Here is an 18,081-nt window from a genome sequence, read left to right on the forward strand (position 1 = left end):
AGAAAACTTATTCTCTACGTCTGTTGTCCAGCCAGAGGGATCGGTTTATTCAGGCGTAACCGTCTCTACTGGCTATGGTCTGCACGCACTAGAAATAGGCTTGGTGATCTGGAACGGCCTTTCTTCACTTAAGTGTTTGCTTTTTCACTGTGGTACCTATCGGGGCCGGTTGTAAGTGCACCCATGTTTATTCTACGTGGAATACTGGTTTAAACGTGGTTTTACATGTCATTCTTCATTTTGACATAGCAGCCGTAGTATTTATCGTATGAAGAGGAAAGAGGAATATTACGTATTGAAAATAATCGTGTATTGATGCACAGTGTGGAAGTGGTTGCAAAGTGGTTCAACATTCGCGATGATCAACGTGTTATCCTTACGATGCTTTCTACTGCTGATAGCAATTTATTATGGTAAGAAAATCGAATAAAATATTGGCAACTTCCAACCAAAAACTGACTTAACAAAATAATGGTTTATATTTACAGATGCACTGGACACGTTTGGTAATATTGTCAATTTGACCAGTATTCTCACTTGGTGTATCCCAACATGCATAAAATAACAAATAATAATTTGTATAAGTAGGATTTGAAACTTTGCATGGTGGAAATAAGATATAGAAGAGTTTGCGGTAACACCATGTAATAACTATCTCTAAATGAGTTAGGGTGGTTCTAAAAAGAACCGTTGTATTTACTCGACGTTTCGACCAGTATGCTCTGATCGTCTTCTTCTCCAGAAGACGATCAGAGCATACTGATCGAAACGTTGAGTTAATCCAACGGTTCTTTCTAGAACCACCCCAACTCATTTAGAGATATAGTTATTACATGGTGTTACCGCAAACTCTTCTATATCTTATTTCCACCATGCAAAGTTTCACAATTTTGGATCTGGATAGGATATTCTCCAACGCTCATTAGATCCAAACGAGAAGAGTTTGTGTGCACGGTGGTTTTACCATAGAACAAGTCAGGATGGTCTTACGACTCCTTTAAAGGTCTTATTGTCCGTGAGATGATGTCTGTGGAATCCATAAGAAGCCTTTCGGGACCTAATTTCATAGAGCTGCTGATGCAGAAATTGCTTAATAATATTGTCTGTTAAGCAGAAATTAGCAGGGTACCAGTCATGCACGTGTGCCATGGTATTTTGGCTGGTAACTTTATTCTGGCCAGCCTAATTTTAGTGTGCTTGGCTGTTTTTGTTAAGGATAAGCAAACAACAGCTGAATACCAGTAACAAGCAAGATGCAACAAATTAAAATAATTTGGTTGGTAATCCCGTTTTTATCAAGGAAGAAATATGCCAAGCAAATTTGTGTGCTTAGCAGCGCTGTGAAATTGGGCCCAGGTACGGGCGTCGATATCCCCACAGAGTTTATACCTTAATGAACCAATACCAATCGAGAGAAATCCCTCTAAACATCTATGCAAATGTACTATGTGAAGAACCAATTAATCTCCTATACGATTGCTGCCACGCCGATCGATGAACGTACCCGAATTTTCGCTCTCTCCATAATAACAATTGTAATGCTTTCACTAAAAATGTGACCATTGTGAAATGTTCAGATCAGTTCGAAGTTCCCTTTGCCCACTAATAACCATTGCTCCTTAGGTAATTCATAATTCAATTGTTGTTAACAAACTACTGCAGAAACTGATCTTTTCAAGTACAAGGTTACCAATTAAAGGCACTGGACACTATTGGTAATTGTCAAAGACCAGTTATCTCACTTGGTGTATCTCAACATTATGCACAAAAATATTCAAACCTGTGGAAATTTGAACTCAAATGGTCGTCGAAGTTGCGAGATAATAATGAAAGAAAGAAAACCCTTGTCACGCAAAGTTGAGTGCTTTCAGATGCTTCATTTCGGGACCGAAAAATCTAATCTAAAGTCTCGAAATCAAATTCGTGGAAAATTACTTCAGAGGGAGCCGTATCTCAAAATGTGTTATACTATAAACAGCTCTCCGTTGCTTGTTACCAAGTAAGTTTTTATGCTAAAAATCTGTTTTAGTAATTACCAAAATGTCACTGCCTTTAAGCAAATTTTGGATGAAAGGGGAAGTCATTCCATACATTGTGTACAGAGATAGAGCAAATAGTAAACAAAACTACGTCTCTGACACCACTCAATAAGAGCCCGAGAGCCTGAACTTTCTGCAAGCGACGATTTGTCGCTTCTTTCGGAAGGTTGCTGTTGTTGTTGTATCTGTTTTGTTTTTCTCCCCGTTGTCATGCTTGGTTGCCCAACCACCCCTTCTCTTTCCCACCCTTTTATTCAAACTGCGTTTTGTATAACAGGTTCTTGTCAATATTATTTATTTTATTTTAACAATTTTGATTTATACTATTGTATTTGCTAGTTTTCCTGATTCTGTTTACTTGTAGTATAATACTGTATTTTTGTGAACGTTATTGTCTTGTATCTTGGCCGAATAAATAATATTAATAATATTGTGATTCCCTAAATCTTTGTCTGGGAACTTGACTTCGTGCATGTACCCATGGCTGTTGTACGTATATTAATGTGTACTGCCGGATTTTTCCTCTCCGATCTATTATGCCTATAATCTTGTTTTAAAAGAACACTATTTCCGTAATCTTCGATGACAATGGGATACCGTAATGCATTGTATTTAATCAATACAACTCAACCCGGAAGACCTTGATTATTAGGGGTGCACTCCACCACTAAATTAAGTCCTATCATAGCATACAGTGCAACATGCTAAAGATTAATAAAAGACACTGGCCACTATTGGTAATTGTCGAAGACCCGTCTTCTCACTTGGTGTATCTCAACATTGCATGAAATAAGAAACCTGTAAAAATTTGAGCTCAAGTGGTCGTCGAAGTTGCGAGATAATAATGAAAGAAAAAACACCCTTGTCACACGAAGTTGTGCTTTCAGATGCTTGATTTCGAGACCTCAAAATCTAATTCTGAGGTCTCGAAATCAAATTCGTGGACAGTTACTTCTTTCTCGAAACTACGTTACTTTAGAGGGAGCCGCTTCTCACAATGTTTTATATTATAAACAGCTCTCAATTACTCGTTAACAAGTAAGGTTTTATGCTGACAATTATTTTGAGTAATTACCTATAGTGTACACGCCTTAAAGTTTAATGTAAATATTGTGCAATTATTCCATTACGATTAAAGTTATGTGCAGTGCCGCGTTGGAAATACGGTTGTACCGTGCAGGTTTGGGGATACCCTAACATTACAAAAAATGTATACATGCGTTTCCTTCAAAATGTTTGGGAACATATTTTAGTTTTATCTGAACCTATTGTTCAATATTTTTCTTTCTAAATAATAATGAAACACACTTCAGATTGTACGATATTCCGAAACAAAGTGTAATATTTATTCAATGAGATCATCGGATTAATATTGGATTATTTTTAATATCCAACTGTCAGATAAAAGCTAATAAAATTAATGTTCAATTAACCCGATTAAATTATTCCCTATGTATATTGAGGTCGTGAATGCGATTTCCTCGATGAGCACATTCTAATTAAAAAATGTCTGTAAGTTAAAATAATTCAACAATGTTAGACCTGACAAAATTACTTGTATACTGCAAGGTCAAGTTTTAAAGGCATATGCCTATATATAGGGTCATAGATTGGTGAAAACGCAAAACTTCATGACCGTAAAAACGTACTTCTAGTTGTCGCAGTATAAACTATTTTGAGAAAGAAATTTTCTTCGAATAGGGTTTGGATAATTTGTTCACCTATACATATTTAAATCTGCACTCTAAAAACTTCCGGGTAAAAATTTGCCCAGATTTGTCCCAGGGGGATCGGACCCATAGGGTCCCAGTGGTCAGACCCATAACTTGGTCAGTTTGACCCGGAATCCGTGTCAATGTGACCTGGAATCCGAGTCAAAATGCCCGCTCTTAGCCAAACTTCTACGTCACAATGACACGAATTCCGGGTCACATTGACACGGATTCCGGGTCAGACAGACCCAGAAACGGGTCTGGCTCCTTGGGACCGAAATCCGGGTCACTCTGACCCAGGAGTTTTTAGAGAGTGAATACAGATTCAGGCAGGAGTCTTTTCCCAGATTTCTAAGGACGGGTGACCGCCGTCTGCGAATGATGCAGCCAGAGATCGGACGCGCACGATAAAAAGCAATATTATATAACACCATAGATATAAAATAGAATAACTAGATCGGCCGCGCGTACATACGCGGATTCTGGCATGGGGGCTGCCATTGCCTATCTCCCGTGTACATTTTCTGTGCGTTGCCGTCAGCACGTGACTTATTGCCGTCAGCACGTGACATTTAGCGCGTCAAAGGCCTATCTCCCGTGTTCATTTTCGCGCGTCGCCTTTCGAACGTGAATTTTTTACCGCGTCCATGGCGAACAACATTTTTTTCCTACACAGGCAATGGCGCGTATGTACGCGCGGCCGATCTAGTTATTTAATTCTATATCTATGTATAACACACATCGGTACATGGGTAAAAAAAATATATAATAATATTCTTTATCCTCGATGCAAATTTAACATCTATTATAAGCAATATTATTGTTTTTTACCCATTTCCTAAAACTGTAGCATTTTAATTTAAACTGAAAATGTCAAAATCTGTACATTTATATTTCCAACCTTACACATGCTGTACACACCCTTGTGCTGCCATAGTCGTGGTAACGGTGTCACACAATTTTAAAACGAACTGGTTAGATTCGACTTTTCACATAGTTCCCATGTTGCTGCTGTAATAAAATTCAAAATGGGCACGCTGCCGTGACTCGCACCAGTTTACTTATTCCAACCGGCATGTTAGCATGGTGGCCTTGGCCAATCACACAATTATCTCTTTAGAATGTTACTCATCCGTCAAACCTTTGTTAGCAAACGCCCATGCGACCAAGTTAAGAATAACAACAGTTGATGACGGCATTCTTGTACAAACACGCGCTGGTGTATTACGATGACTCGGGCTCGCAGGGATTTTGGTGCCAGTCTGTGAAAGCTGGGCTAGCCCCCCCCCCCCCCCCCCCCCCACCCACAACAACAAACCATGGAGGAACCTCTCATTTATGCCTCCGTGAACAAACTAAGGCTTGTGGGGAACAACGCTAGACATGCAAAATAATCACCTTTGATGAAAAGTATAAAGGCTTTCCTAAAACTGTGTAGCATTTTAATTTAAACTGAAAATGTCCAAATCTGTACATTTATATTTCCAACCTTCCTTCCTTATATTTCCAAGGTTCGAAACATACGTTTGGACTACTGGCGCGCGTCGGTCCATTCATTTAATTCTTTTGTGCGTCTATAGATAGCAATTTATAATAAAGATCCATGTAGTGTTGATAAGCATTTTGCAACTGCTAATTCTATTTTCTAACAAATACAGTGAATACATCAAACAACAGATAATTAAGCAACGGCCCGTATAGAATTCAAACTATTGTCATTAACGTACACCTTGATTATGTGTGTTTGACAGTGGATGCAGGTTGCATGTCGAACCCATGTAAAAATGGAGGAGAATGTTCAAGTACAAATAATGGAGACGACTTTACGTGTATGTGCACCCCAGGTTGGACTGGTATGACATGTGGTAAGTACACATTCTTAGTCTCAAAACTTGCAATTTTAATTGCATTAACATCTAACTTGCTTTAGCAGAAATGGGTTGGAAGCAAATAATACATTGCTTTCGACAGGTCTCTGCTAGATGTTGATTTATTTGCTAACCAAGTATTACAGTTTTAGGCCAACTAACAAAGAAACATGTATAGCGTCCCCCACCAGCTTTCTTTACAGAGGCTATACCTTCTTTGTTATTTTTTGAGAAAAAAAAAACACATTTGAACGATCTAAGTGCCAACTCTTAGTCTCAAAACTTACTAATTGAATTGCATAACATCTAACTTGCTAAGCAGAAACGGGTTATCAGCAAATAATACATTGCTTTCGACAGGTTCCCGGATGTTGCTTTGTTTGTTTACAAAACTAAATACAGCTTTAGGCAAACTAAAAAAAAACATGTTTAGCGTTCCCGCCAGCTTACTTTGTTGGAGTCTGTCTTCCCTTTTTTTCTCTTGTGGAAAAAGGACACATTTTAACGATAAAAGTAAAAAAAAAAAAAAAAAAAATTAAAAGACATAAATGCCATTTTCCTTCCTTTTATCCAAAAAGGCAGGACGCTTAAAATTGTGTTTTTATTTGGCTCTATGTGAAGTTCTAAACTAAAATATAAAAATGCACTTCTTCCCTTTTTCAAAAAGGCAGGACGCTAAACATTTTTTTGCTCACACAAACTTTTCATTAGGGGAATAACATTAAAATGGCTGACTGTTTAGAAAGACAAATCATGCATGGCTTGTTAACACTGGCTCCTTGATCCATAACGATTAACATTAATGTACAGAAACTACTGAAGTTTGCTCATCAAACCCTTGCAAAAACGGTGGAACATGCGTGGCATCAAACTCAGGGTTCGACTGTGAGTGCACAATGAACTGGACTGGGACGGTGTGCGACGGTAAGATTGGTCTAGACGTCAAAACAACCCTTTCACACGAGAGCAGTTTCGCAGGGGACCCTTGCTAAATTGTAACAAGAGTGTACTTTTCTTACAAAATGTAAGACGCTGGATGCGTTTGATAAGCTTCCCAGGAAAGACATGGACAAAATGTTGCTTATGGGAGAATCTGGAACCATAAACTGCATCAAGTTTGCATTGGTGTAACTAGTGCCCCACCCATTTTTCGCTTAGCGTAGACATTTGCTGTTAAAGCAATATATTCTGCTTAAGATCTTAATTGTTCCCTGATCCCTTTGATAAGTATGTCATTGTTGCTTTAAAAAAAAAAAATAAAAAAAATAAAAAAAAAACAGACCTGGCTTTTTGCAAAAGCTAGCTAGAAACCCCCAAAAATTGTTGAGATATTAACGTAACACTAACACTTTAAGTCAGACGTTAACTGACGCTTACTTAAATAACTTGCAAAATATGTGACTGAAGTTTACTATAAATGGTTGGTTTGCACCGATACGTCTGGGTTGCCATGTCACCAGGGCCCATATTCATAGAGCTGCTAAGCACACACATTTGTTTAGCATGAAATTTCTTCCTTGATAAAAACAGGATTACCAACCAAATTTCCCTTTGTTGCATATTAATTGTTACTGGTATTCAGCTGTTGTTTGCTTATCCTGAAAATCACGTGGAAATTTGGTTGATAATCTTGTTTTAATCAAGGAAGAAATTTCATGCTAAGTAAAATTTGTGTGCTTAGCAGTTCTATGACATTGGGCCCTGTTGAGTTATACAGGCAAAGTTGCAGCCAGACACCCAAACATTTAATGTTTAGACGTTTTTGGCTCATTTTGTTTAGTTAATTGCTATTGGGCAAGGCTTCAGTCACGCGGACGAATCAACCCACAAAAGACAATCTAGAAATGATCACCTAAAAAGAGAGTTAGCCTACAGTAAATAAAGATTACTACACTGAGTTCTCACTTTACCCATACACCATACCAATGGTGAATGGAATCCCATACCAGCTGACATGAAAGAGAAAATTTCGACTTTGAAGTTCAAATCTAGACTTGATTCAATTGACCTTGGGAATCTTACCCAAAACGCAAATTTTTAAAACATTAGGTATAGCCTGCTGCATGCATGATAAACTGTATGTTTAGAAAGCCACTTCAGGCGTTTTTCACAGTGTATAAATTTCTGAAGGTTATGAAGGATGACACTTAAGCGAGAGCCTGAACCAAGAATCCGTGGTTTCAAAAAGAGCCCATAGGAGGAAGGATAATGTCCTCATATAGCGACTGTTTCATGTTTGTATCCATACAGAACAGCAAGCATCATCACCATGCCAACCCAATCCCTGTTTGCATGGGGGTACGTGTTCACCAACACCAAACTACAACGACTACAACTGCCAATGTGATGCGGGTTTAAGCGGGAAAAACTGTCAGAGCGGCAGTCCGACGAGTAAGTGATGAGGATTCCAAAAACATATCAGAGTGCTCGACCCTGAAGAGAAAAGGACACGTTTAGTAAAAGCCCTATTTAGGACTCTTCCTCTGCTGTACACAGATACGGAGTTAGGGCAAAACATTGTCAAAGCTTCATATCTCAAATCTTACCTGCAAGAAGGCACTAACTTCACTGTAGTATAATAATACGAAAGTGTAACGAGCAATGGAGAGCTTTTGATAGTATAAAAACATTGTTAGAAACGGCTCAAAAAACGTATAGTTTTTGAGAAAGAGGTAATTTCTTACTCAAATATTAAAAGACCTAGACATTAAGCCTGATTATTCTCTTGCAACTTGGAACCAATTTGAGCCAAAAGTCTCCCGTTGGCCTAAGCAATGTTAAATAGTCCCCATATGGAGAAGGTTTTACAAAGTCTTATCCCAAACAATTCAAGTAGTTATGTGTGTGAATAGACCAAAATATACCGTTCTGTAGTAGGCCTGCGTTTGTGAGAATATTCTTTTACCTCAAAATCAATCATTTTATCGTTAAAATCAAGGCAAATCACCACCTACATCTGTGATCAAAAATCGTGAACGACTTTGTGAAATTTGTTTCCTTTTTTCTTTGGCAAAGCAGACACTACCACAATCGCCATAGCCGTTTCTGTTGGTGTGGTGTTCCTGCTGTTGCTTATAGCTATAGCCCTCGTCTGCTATGTAAGGCGGTCTCGGGCCGGTCGCAATGGTACACCGCAGCAAGCTGAGAACGGGCGGGAGATGAAAACACAAAAGGTAAGGTCTTTGGAGGATTTTTTTTATAATTTCATATGTGCCCCTTATTGTATAAGCTCAAGAACCACCTTGGTGTCTATATACTTGCTTTTTAAAGGCAGTGGACACTATTGGTAATTACTCAAAATAAAATTAGCATCAAACTTTTCTTGGGGGCGAGTAATGGGGAGAGGTTGATGGTATAAAACATTGTGAGAAACAGCCCCCTCTGAAGTGCCAGAGTTTTCGAGAAAGAGGTAATAATCCACGAATTTAATTTCGAGACCTCAAGTTTAAAACTTGAGGTCTCGAAATCAACCATCCAAACGCACGCAACTTCGTGTGGCGAGTTTTTTTTTCTTTCCTTATTATCTCGCAAGTTCAATGACCGATTGATCTCAAATTTTCACAAGTTTGTTTTTTTATGCATATATTGAGATACACCAAAAATGAAGGCTAGTCGTTGACAATTACCAATAGTGTCCACTGCCTTTAACAATCTCCTTTAAAATGTGTATATCTGTGTATATCCATGTTCGATGATTCAGTGGTTTGTATTATCTACTGTACCTTTTTTATATTGCCCTCTCTTGCCTTAATGTATTTTTTTTTTTTTTTTGGGGGGGGGGGGTGAGAAGACATACGCCTTTGGCGAGAAGACATACGCCTTTGGCGATAGTTTTTTTTTTTACGTTAATGTTCTCCTGGGCACCCTACTGTTGTTTTACTTTGTTTTCTTAAATATTGTTAATTCGTGCACATGTGCTTGTAAATGTGTTTGCCCGAATAAATATTATTATTATTATCATTATTATTAAATAATTTTAGCTGTGTTTTGCACAAAATGCTATCTTTCAATTTGGAAAGAGTCAATTCAAGTTTAACTATCACTTTTTAGAGTTGAAACCAATGGTTCTTAGTTTCAAAACCACCCCAACTCATTGGTCATTACATGGGGTTACCGCAAACCTATCCATATTGTATTGCCACCATGCAAAGTTTGAAATCCTACTTTTAAGTTTGTAACGAATCTACAGTTTAGTGTAGAGTCGTAAAAATGATCTACACTTTCATCAATTATAGAGTGACGTCACAGAAGTAATTGAATTGAGTTTGTTTTATTGTAATTTTCAACTTATACAGATAATATTTGTACTGGTTTTATAATCTGTGTTGTTTTTAAATGATACCTGTAAATGGCGGTTACCGCTTTTGGGTGTCGAATAAATAGATAAAACAGATAAAATTAATTAACAAATGTGCAATGGATAAAACTGAAATCGAAACTGTGTATAGACCTGTCGGGGATCATGGTAGGAGTTACACGGGAACGGACAGGGTCAGAAATGAGGATGTACGAAAGAAGACAAATGCCAGGAACATCATACAGGAAAAACAAAGAAATTGAGGTGGGCAGGCACCTTGCAAGGCGCCATGGCAACAGATGGACACATTGTATTACGAAATGGACCCCGAGAACACATACGAGACGTAGAGGCAGACCAAGCAGGCGTTGGATGGACTACATCAGAGAATTCGGAACCGTTACATGGTTGCGAGAAGCACAGGAAAGATCGAGGTGGAATGATGATGAAGCACCCTTCTTTCTCCAGTGGAGCGACATAGGCTAGATAGATAGTATAGACATGTTGATCATGACGTCACTTGAGTAGGGCGCCCTCGGCTAGAGGTTAAAAGAAAGTAGACTATTCCCCTAAGGATAAGGACGGGTGTTGGTTTTACATGTATACACACATGTACGTTGGTTTTAACTGCGAATCTCAAAAGTAATTATTATGAACATATGGGCTGAATAGTGTGACGTCAGATGTTCAGGCTTAAGAGAAGGTCGCTCATTGAACCAGCCTGTGTGCAGCGCGTGTGCGTTTTCTATTTTTGATTCTTCATCGGTTTTAAAGATGACGGCGTGGTGACGTCATACTGGAAGACGACAACCCGTGAAGTCCATTCTCATGACAGAATCAACGTAATCCAGATCGAGGTTGGAAGGCCATTATGTACTCGGGGAGCGTTCCACTTCCGCAAACATTGACATCGTTTGCCAACAATTCAGAGTGGAACGAGTTGTGTGCGGCCTTCGTTAGCGAACATTTGTAATTATTCATATTGAATATACCAGTTTTCCTAATTCTGTTTACTTGAAGTATATACTGTATTTTTTGTGAATGTTATTGTCTTTTATTTTGGCCGAATAAAAAATAAGAACACTAAAAATAAATACTAATAATGTACTTCTAAGGTGTGGGCGGGTGGTTTTAAAATGACGGACAAGAATACGACAAGCAGACGATATTCTTTTCTTGTCACAAACTAATAATCATAGTATTTATCATGGTGTTACCACAAACGTATTTGGGACAATTTTCCACACCAGGCCGGCCCCTTTTCAAGAAGTAAATTAGATACTATATTATTTCACATCGAATGAAAATGTGATTGCGTGAAAACGGAAAATGTCCCACCTAATTAATTAAGTATGGGTGTCTTTGCGCTTTTCAGCATCGCCAAGCAAACACGTATAGGAACCCACCAACAACTGGTAACAAGTCAGAGTTTCCCCGAGACATGTTACACCTCTTTGGGATCATAGGTAGTGGGTCTTTTGCTGTGGTCTACAAAGCCGAAGCTGAAGGATTGGTACACAGGGGAGTTAACACCACTGTAGCCGTGAAGATGCTGAAAGGTAAGTTCGCTCTATAGACCTTTCATGGTGCAACCGTCTTGAATTTCTACCATATATCAATGTTACCAAATCGAGGCTGGAAGAACAAAATAGTCTGGTTCCTATTTGCGAAATGATTATTAGCATTCATTATTGTTGTTCGATACGAGGAACATGACCAAGATGGAGACAGCATGATAAAGGTCTATCAGGATATCAGGCATGTATGCTTCGTTTTTGAAAGGGTAAGGGCACCAAGGCATTTTCTCCTGGTTAAAGAGCACCCTGTGAGGAAATGTTAAGTTTCTACTGGATTTCAAGGGCACCAATGTAGTTATGGAGGCACGCGCCTTCGTTGCCTCGGTGAAGTATATAAAGGATGCAACATTTCAGACTTTTTTTTTCTGAATCAGACTTTTTTTCATGCCTGTGGTGACAAAAACTGCTGATTCTTTCCCGATAAAATAAGTCCTGTTTTTTTTTTTGTTTTTTTTTCTTTTTTTTTTTTTCGTTTTTTTCATGTCATTAATATGCACTCACAACAAACCACGAACGTACAAAACAAAACATAGAGGACAAAACATAGAAACCTTTATCAAGAAACAACTAATAGGTAATGCTTTTTGATCTACTTCTCTTGCACTGATGACACTGTTCCTGAAAGACCCTTTAAATCTATAACTCAAGATGTCACCAAAAGGTGGAAATGTAACCCTTGTTGCACAGTGTGTGCTTTAATTTTTATTTCCTTCGTGTTGTTAATAGATACAGCTACGCCAACGGACAAAAGTGACTTCAAGAAAGAGCTGGATCTGTACATGTCGCTGGAGCCACACCCTAATGTCGTCTCAATGTTAGGTTGCTGTACAGAGAGAGGTAGGTACTATCAACTTGAGACCTGGACTCGACTTCACAAAGAGTTAGGACTCAGGAGATATTAAAAACGTAGGGCTAGTCCTGAGTTAGAACGAGTAACTTGTCCTAACTCGAGATAAGACCAGTCTTTCAGTGAAATCCACCCCTGGACTCGATTTCAAGATAAAGTAAATTTCAGTTTTGTGATGAACTTGGAAAGTGGGGCTCACTTTCCAATAGATAAAGTCCTTAAAAAAGGGAAACGTTACAAGTTTTAAACCCAGTGAAATTCCACTGTAAAACACACAATGTTTCCTTTTTCCTTTCCTTTTTTTTTTTGCCAAGTTCAGCCTTCAGAGGTAAATGCACTGCCAGACACAGGGCGAGCCCTTTCTCTTTAATAAAATAATAGTACAGTAGGGACTGTGGTCTTTTGTGTAATTTCTTTTTTTACAATACACGCACCTCCGGCTTTATGTCCCACCCGAAGGAAGCAGTAATAATGGTTAAGTCGTATGTGATATTCTTCCTTAATACACTATTTTGTTCTCCGATTCTTTTGCCATTTGAAAAATCTGATTTTTTTAAATTAATAAATAGCCTGAAATTAGAGCCTACACCATGTGCACAAGTAGTTCAACCCTTGCACTTGATGGATTATCCTACATATTTCCCAAGAACTAATTAAGTTAATATAATTCCTGTTAAGTGCCTTGCTTAAGAGAACAACAAGTGTCAAGACAGGGTCTCGAACCCACACTCTGCTGATCAGAAACACCAGAGCTTCAACTCGGTGCTATATGCCACAAATTGCATGTAACTGGTGCCCGTTTGACACATCGAGTTCAACTTCCCGCCTTCGTGCATCACCAAGCTAATCCGCCGCCCAGTACTTAAGCAGCATGCAGCATCTGAGTCCAGCCTTCTCCAGAAGACGATTAGAGCATACTGATCGAAACGTCGAGTTAAACCAACGGTTCTTTTCAGAACCACCCCAACACATTTAGAGATTATTACATGGTGTTATCACAAACTCTTCTATATATAACATCTATATCTCTGATGTATATTTCCAGAACCATCTTACATTATATTGGAGTACGTTCCACACGGCAATATGCAAACCTACCTGAGGCACATCAGGACTGGTTCGGAGGCTGCTTACCAAAATAAGGCTGAGTTCAATAAAGATAACCTTACCCCTACGGAGATCTTAACCTTTGCCTGCCAGGTAACTCGTGGTATGGAGTACTTGGCGTCCAAACAGGTAGGTCTATACCATAGAGTTATAACTCTATGGTCTATACTCTTAATGTAAACAAAATGAAAAACCACTCGTTTTGTCCGCCATACCACTCTTGCAAAGAGCCATCATGGCGGACAACTCTTTTAAGAGTGAAAGTCGGGTACTTTCAACTCGATATAGAGTGAAGTTCGTTCCAATTTAACCCCAAAAGAGTAATACAGATTGACTTTCACTCTCAAAAGAGGGAAAATGACACCACTCGGACAAGAGAGTGACATTTTCAAGCTTTTACATAAGAGAGTACGCTAACAGTCTTGGTCAGAATTCATTAGAGAAGGATCCAAAACTAGGTGCCATAACTCATTCCAAACGATAAAACCTACTTTATATCGCCAATATATACTATTGTGCATAATAATAAGTATAACGAGTATGGGTAGATGGCCTTAGCTTTCGATCCAAACCGGACCTTCTTTAGAGGCATAAAACAAGTACAAACAAATATCCCAAAGTTTCTATTTCAGAAACAATTGGTGGCTATGAACCCATAGGAGTAAAGGACAAAGAATGTTCAGTATGAAAGTATACTTCTTTGTATATTATGTTATATTTGGAGAAGAATAAATGTTTGGGTTTTTTTACAAAAAATCCAAACCCCAAAACGACAGCGCGCATCATATGCTATTTTTTACACCCTATTTGCAGTGTTTCAACAAGTTCTTTTATAGCGCATTTCACACACAAAAAACGTCTCAACAATGCGCTTTACATTTAATAGAGCCCTTGTCATTGGGCCAAAAACATCGTCATCATCCTTCGTCTTCAAAAAAGGTGACTACAAGTTTCCTCCAACTATGACGATCTTGGGCAAGTGTCGCCATTTGGTTTGCTCACAGCCAGTCTATAACAAATGTCCCGTACTTTATTTCTAGTGCATTCATCGCGATTTAGCCACCCGTAACATCCTCCTAGGAGACGGCCTAGTGTGCAAGGTGGCGGACTTCGGCTTGGCTCGGGATATAGCCGAGAAAAACCAATACGAAATGCAATCACGGGTAAGATAACAACTATTAAGGAAACATCAGAATTGTTTTTGGCAGTGTAAGCACTTTATGTAATCGACCATATACAATAACTGACAAACCTGTAGAAATTTGAGATCGATCGGCCATCTGGGTCACAAAAATAGTAATACACCGATTACACATATTGCATGACATCGATTAAAAATAAGAATGAATACAAAGCTCACTGAGCGATAAATTTCAAACGGGAAATTAGTTTTATTATTTGCCACAAAATATGACATTTCAGACCTAATTATTTTTAGATGTTTTCTTTCATCATCATCATTGGAAGTGTAAATTAATATATCAATGCAAAAAAATAGTTAATGGCTTGACGTTTTGACCCTAGCAGAGTCTTTCTCGAAGACTAAAAAAAAATGAATAAAACAGGAAAACAGCTGTAGTTATTACACATTACATTATTTGATTTACTAACTTGGTCTAATTATAACTATCTAGGGACGGGTACCGGTTCGGTGGATGGCTCCCGAGTCGCTGATCAATAACATGTATACATCAAAGAGTGACGTATGGTCGTTCGGCGTTCTGCTATGGGAACTTGTAACCCTAGGTAAGAATCTTCTACATTCGTCAATGTATATTCAGTTTGCGGTAACACCGTGGTTTGTGTGTTTGCTGAGTAGATTTGTTCTTTGAGAACTTGTCATGCTCTTTTATTCTACTGCCGCGGAGTAGATTTGGAATTCGGAAGACCTACTTTAGTTCATTGAGGTATCAATGTATAGAAATTGTGGTAGCACCTTTTGCTGTATATCTCTCATTGCATGAGGTATCGATGTATAGGTCTGAAGTGACGTAGTTTTTTTTTTAGACAAGGGTGTTTTTTCTTCCATTATTTTCTCGCAACTTTGCCGACCAATTGAGTTCAAACTTTCAGGTTTGTATGATGTGAATATGTTGAGATACACCAAGTGAGACGATTGGTCTTTGACAATTACCAAATGTGTCCATTGCCTTTAAAGGTGTCATGACCGAGTGGTTTTTAGAGCACAAATTTATAAACTTTCCTGTGAGCTTAGTAATTTATTTCCATGTTCTATGTTACTTATTTGAAGGATCGCATCCCTACCCTGGCATGTCGTCACAGAAGGTGATAAGTGAACTCCAGAAAGGCTACAGACTACCAAAGCCGTTACACTGCGGTGATGACATGTAAGATTGCTTCGCCATGTCTATTCTTAAACATCCCTTGCATGACGTCACCAACAGCGCCCTCAAGCGCATCAAGCCCCCAACAGCGCCCTCAATGAGGTCAATGAAGACCTATCATTGGCTGAGAGATGTGCGCGGAGTAACATTATTTTTGCATGTGTATTTCTTACATGTAGTATTAATTGTGTGAAGGGCCATGGACGCCTTTTTAAGGCTGATTCTGTGCTATATTATATTACAATATTTGTTTAGTATAAGACATAAGACGTAAGAAACTTTATTATTCTCCAAAAATAAGAAATGACATTGCTCTCGCACAAGTTTAAAAAGCACCACCATTTAAAAAGCACCACCAATATCACAAAGTTACAGATACAAATATTGCACAAGATGATAATTAGTATTAATATCATGATGCATTTATACCGTTTTATTAGATACAAAATAATGATGGATTGTTGGAAGGAGAAATCCAGCGAGCGACCGGACTTCACGAAGCTGCACTCCAAGCTAGATATACTACTGACAGATGCAACGGTTTGTATTTAGTTACAATAGTCAATAAAGTTAATGCACCAAAGGGGGGGGGGGGGGTGCTGCATTAGTTTATTGCCCAATTGGGGACTTTTGGGACGCTAGGTGGCAGCAGACTTGCCAAGCGACTTCTGACTGCAACAGACTTGTTCTCGGTAATGTGCACGTGCTCAGAACTATAATGTAAACAATTGATAGGTTCTGGTAATTCTGCTGCCGCCAAGCGTCCAAAAGTCTCCATGATTCACAAACATCTTATTATTGTTCGTTTTTTGATCCTCACTTCCAAAAAATTTTATTGTAATTTTATTGTTACAGTAGCATTTTTAACATTATGTAAATTTGAGTTTGTTTCGTCCTACTGGCTGTACTGCATTGATTCTAATGTTTTTACACTAAGCCAGATATAAGTCTACTGCCACCAATCGTTCCAAAGTCTCTGATTTACCAATATTCTGTGAAACATTATCTTTTAGAATAATTGCAAAGTAAGTGTTTTTATTTGTTTTTTTTTCCAGGGCTATCTGGAGATGACGAGTCTCAACAAAGATGATTACGTCTACCTCGAACCCGATCAGCAAAGCAGCTCAGAATCAGAATAAATTCAACTTTATTTTTACAATCTGTATAAAGCATATCCCCAACATCTAGGGGACGAGAGTGGACTTGGTTATTACATAAAATAATTAGCGTAGACACTAAGTTGGTAACGAGCAATGGAGAGCTGTTGATAGTATACAACATTGTGAGAAACGGCACCCTCTGGAGTAAAATATTTGTATCTAAAAACGGCTTCAAGCCTGAAGCGGTTTATTCTGGAATCTCAACGCACATTAGTGCAACATCAAGGGCGTTTTAATTTGTCTTTTGTTTTTCTCTTGTAGTTTCCATGACAACCAATTGAGTCAAAATCTTTACAGATTTGTTATTTTATCGATATGTTGGTTTTCAACATACTGGTGAGATTACTGGTCTTTGACAGTAACAAAAGGTGTCAAGTGCATATATAAAAGTAATTTTTTTACATCAAATAATATTACATTTTAAAGTGCTGAAATATGTATTTAAAATATAGTTTCAGGTTTGAAAAGAAAACTTAAGTTTCCTATTCTTACAAGATGTTCAGTTAGTTGTTTTCACTAGTTAAAGTGGAAATGTCACATTTTTTTAGTTTTTAGTGTAGCGTCGTGAATATCAATTAGCACAGCTCGTGATAATTTGTACATAATTATTTTTTATATTATCTCATTGTAATTAAATGTAAAACAAATTGTATGGCATCGTGTTTACTTTCTAGATTAATCTTTAACAAGACTTCCAGTGACGCTAGGTGGCGTCAGACTAGACGAACTGCCATTTCTCTTTGGCCCTTTCTTGGAATCCATCTTCGGCTTTGGATTCGGCTTCAGTCTCCGTCCTCTCGTCTGAAGCGCTGAGCGCGTAAACGCAAGGCGTTTTCAAAACAACTGCGGGGCAAAGCTATAGACAGCTGAAACTGGAGCCGAAGCCGTAGTTTTGGAGGGGCCTTAGAATGTTTCGCGTGCTCTGAGTGACGTAGCTCAAAGGTTCTGGTCTGTCTGCTGCCACCTACCGTTTCGTTCTGGTGCCTCAAATAATTTCTGTGATTTTAACGATTTTAACGATTTTTAAAAGACCTTTTTAAATACTATGCACATATAGAATCATATAAAATAAAATATCAATTGTGTACTTCTTTCGGAGTCAATTGTTAATTGTAAGGTCTTCTGTTAA

General features: G+C 38.3%; 1 protein-coding gene across 3 annotated transcripts; it reads left to right on the forward strand.

Moving 5' to 3' along the window:
• Nucleotides 1-114: 114 nt before the first annotated feature.
• On the forward strand, nt 115-18,039 carry LOC139951641 (tyrosine kinase receptor Cad96Ca-like). 3 transcript variants are annotated; one of them, XM_071950614.1, is made up of 13 exons: nt 115-413; nt 5,503-5,616; nt 6,430-6,543; nt 7,870-8,010; nt 8,635-8,792; nt 11,292-11,475; nt 12,220-12,330; nt 13,386-13,576; nt 14,488-14,610; nt 15,082-15,193; nt 15,699-15,795; nt 16,233-16,332; nt 16,848-18,039. In XM_071950614.1, the coding sequence occupies exons 1-13, from the start codon at nt 359-361 to the stop codon at nt 16,929-16,931; spliced, it is 1,584 nt and encodes a 527-aa protein (XP_071806715.1). In that variant the 5' UTR covers nt 115-358; the 3' UTR covers nt 16,932-18,039. The 3 variants fall into 3 exon arrangements, with proteins under 3 accessions (XP_071806715.1, XP_071806716.1, XP_071806717.1); XM_071950615.1 differs by having other exon boundaries at nt 8,638-8,792; XM_071950616.1 differs by lacking the exon at nt 6,430-6,543.
• The last annotated feature ends 42 nt before the right edge of the window (nt 18,040-18,081 follow it).

The sequence above is a fragment of the Asterias amurensis genome, chromosome 19 (assembly GCF_032118995.1).
Source record: "Asterias amurensis chromosome 19, ASM3211899v1".
NCBI lineage: Eukaryota > Metazoa > Echinodermata > Asteroidea > Forcipulatida > Asteriidae > Asterias > Asterias amurensis.

Coding starts and splice junctions, on each gene's coding strand:
- LOC139951641 (XM_071950614.1), top strand. CDS start 359: ATGATCAACGTGTTATCCTTACGATGCTTTCTACTGCTGATAGCAATT. Junction 6,544..7,869: donor GACTGGGACGGTGTGCGACG/GTAAGATTGGTC, acceptor GTATCCATACAG/AACAGCAAGCATCATCACCA. Junction 14,611..15,081: donor AATACGAAATGCAATCACGG/GTAAGATAACAA, acceptor ATAACTATCTAG/GGACGGGTACCGGTTCGGTG.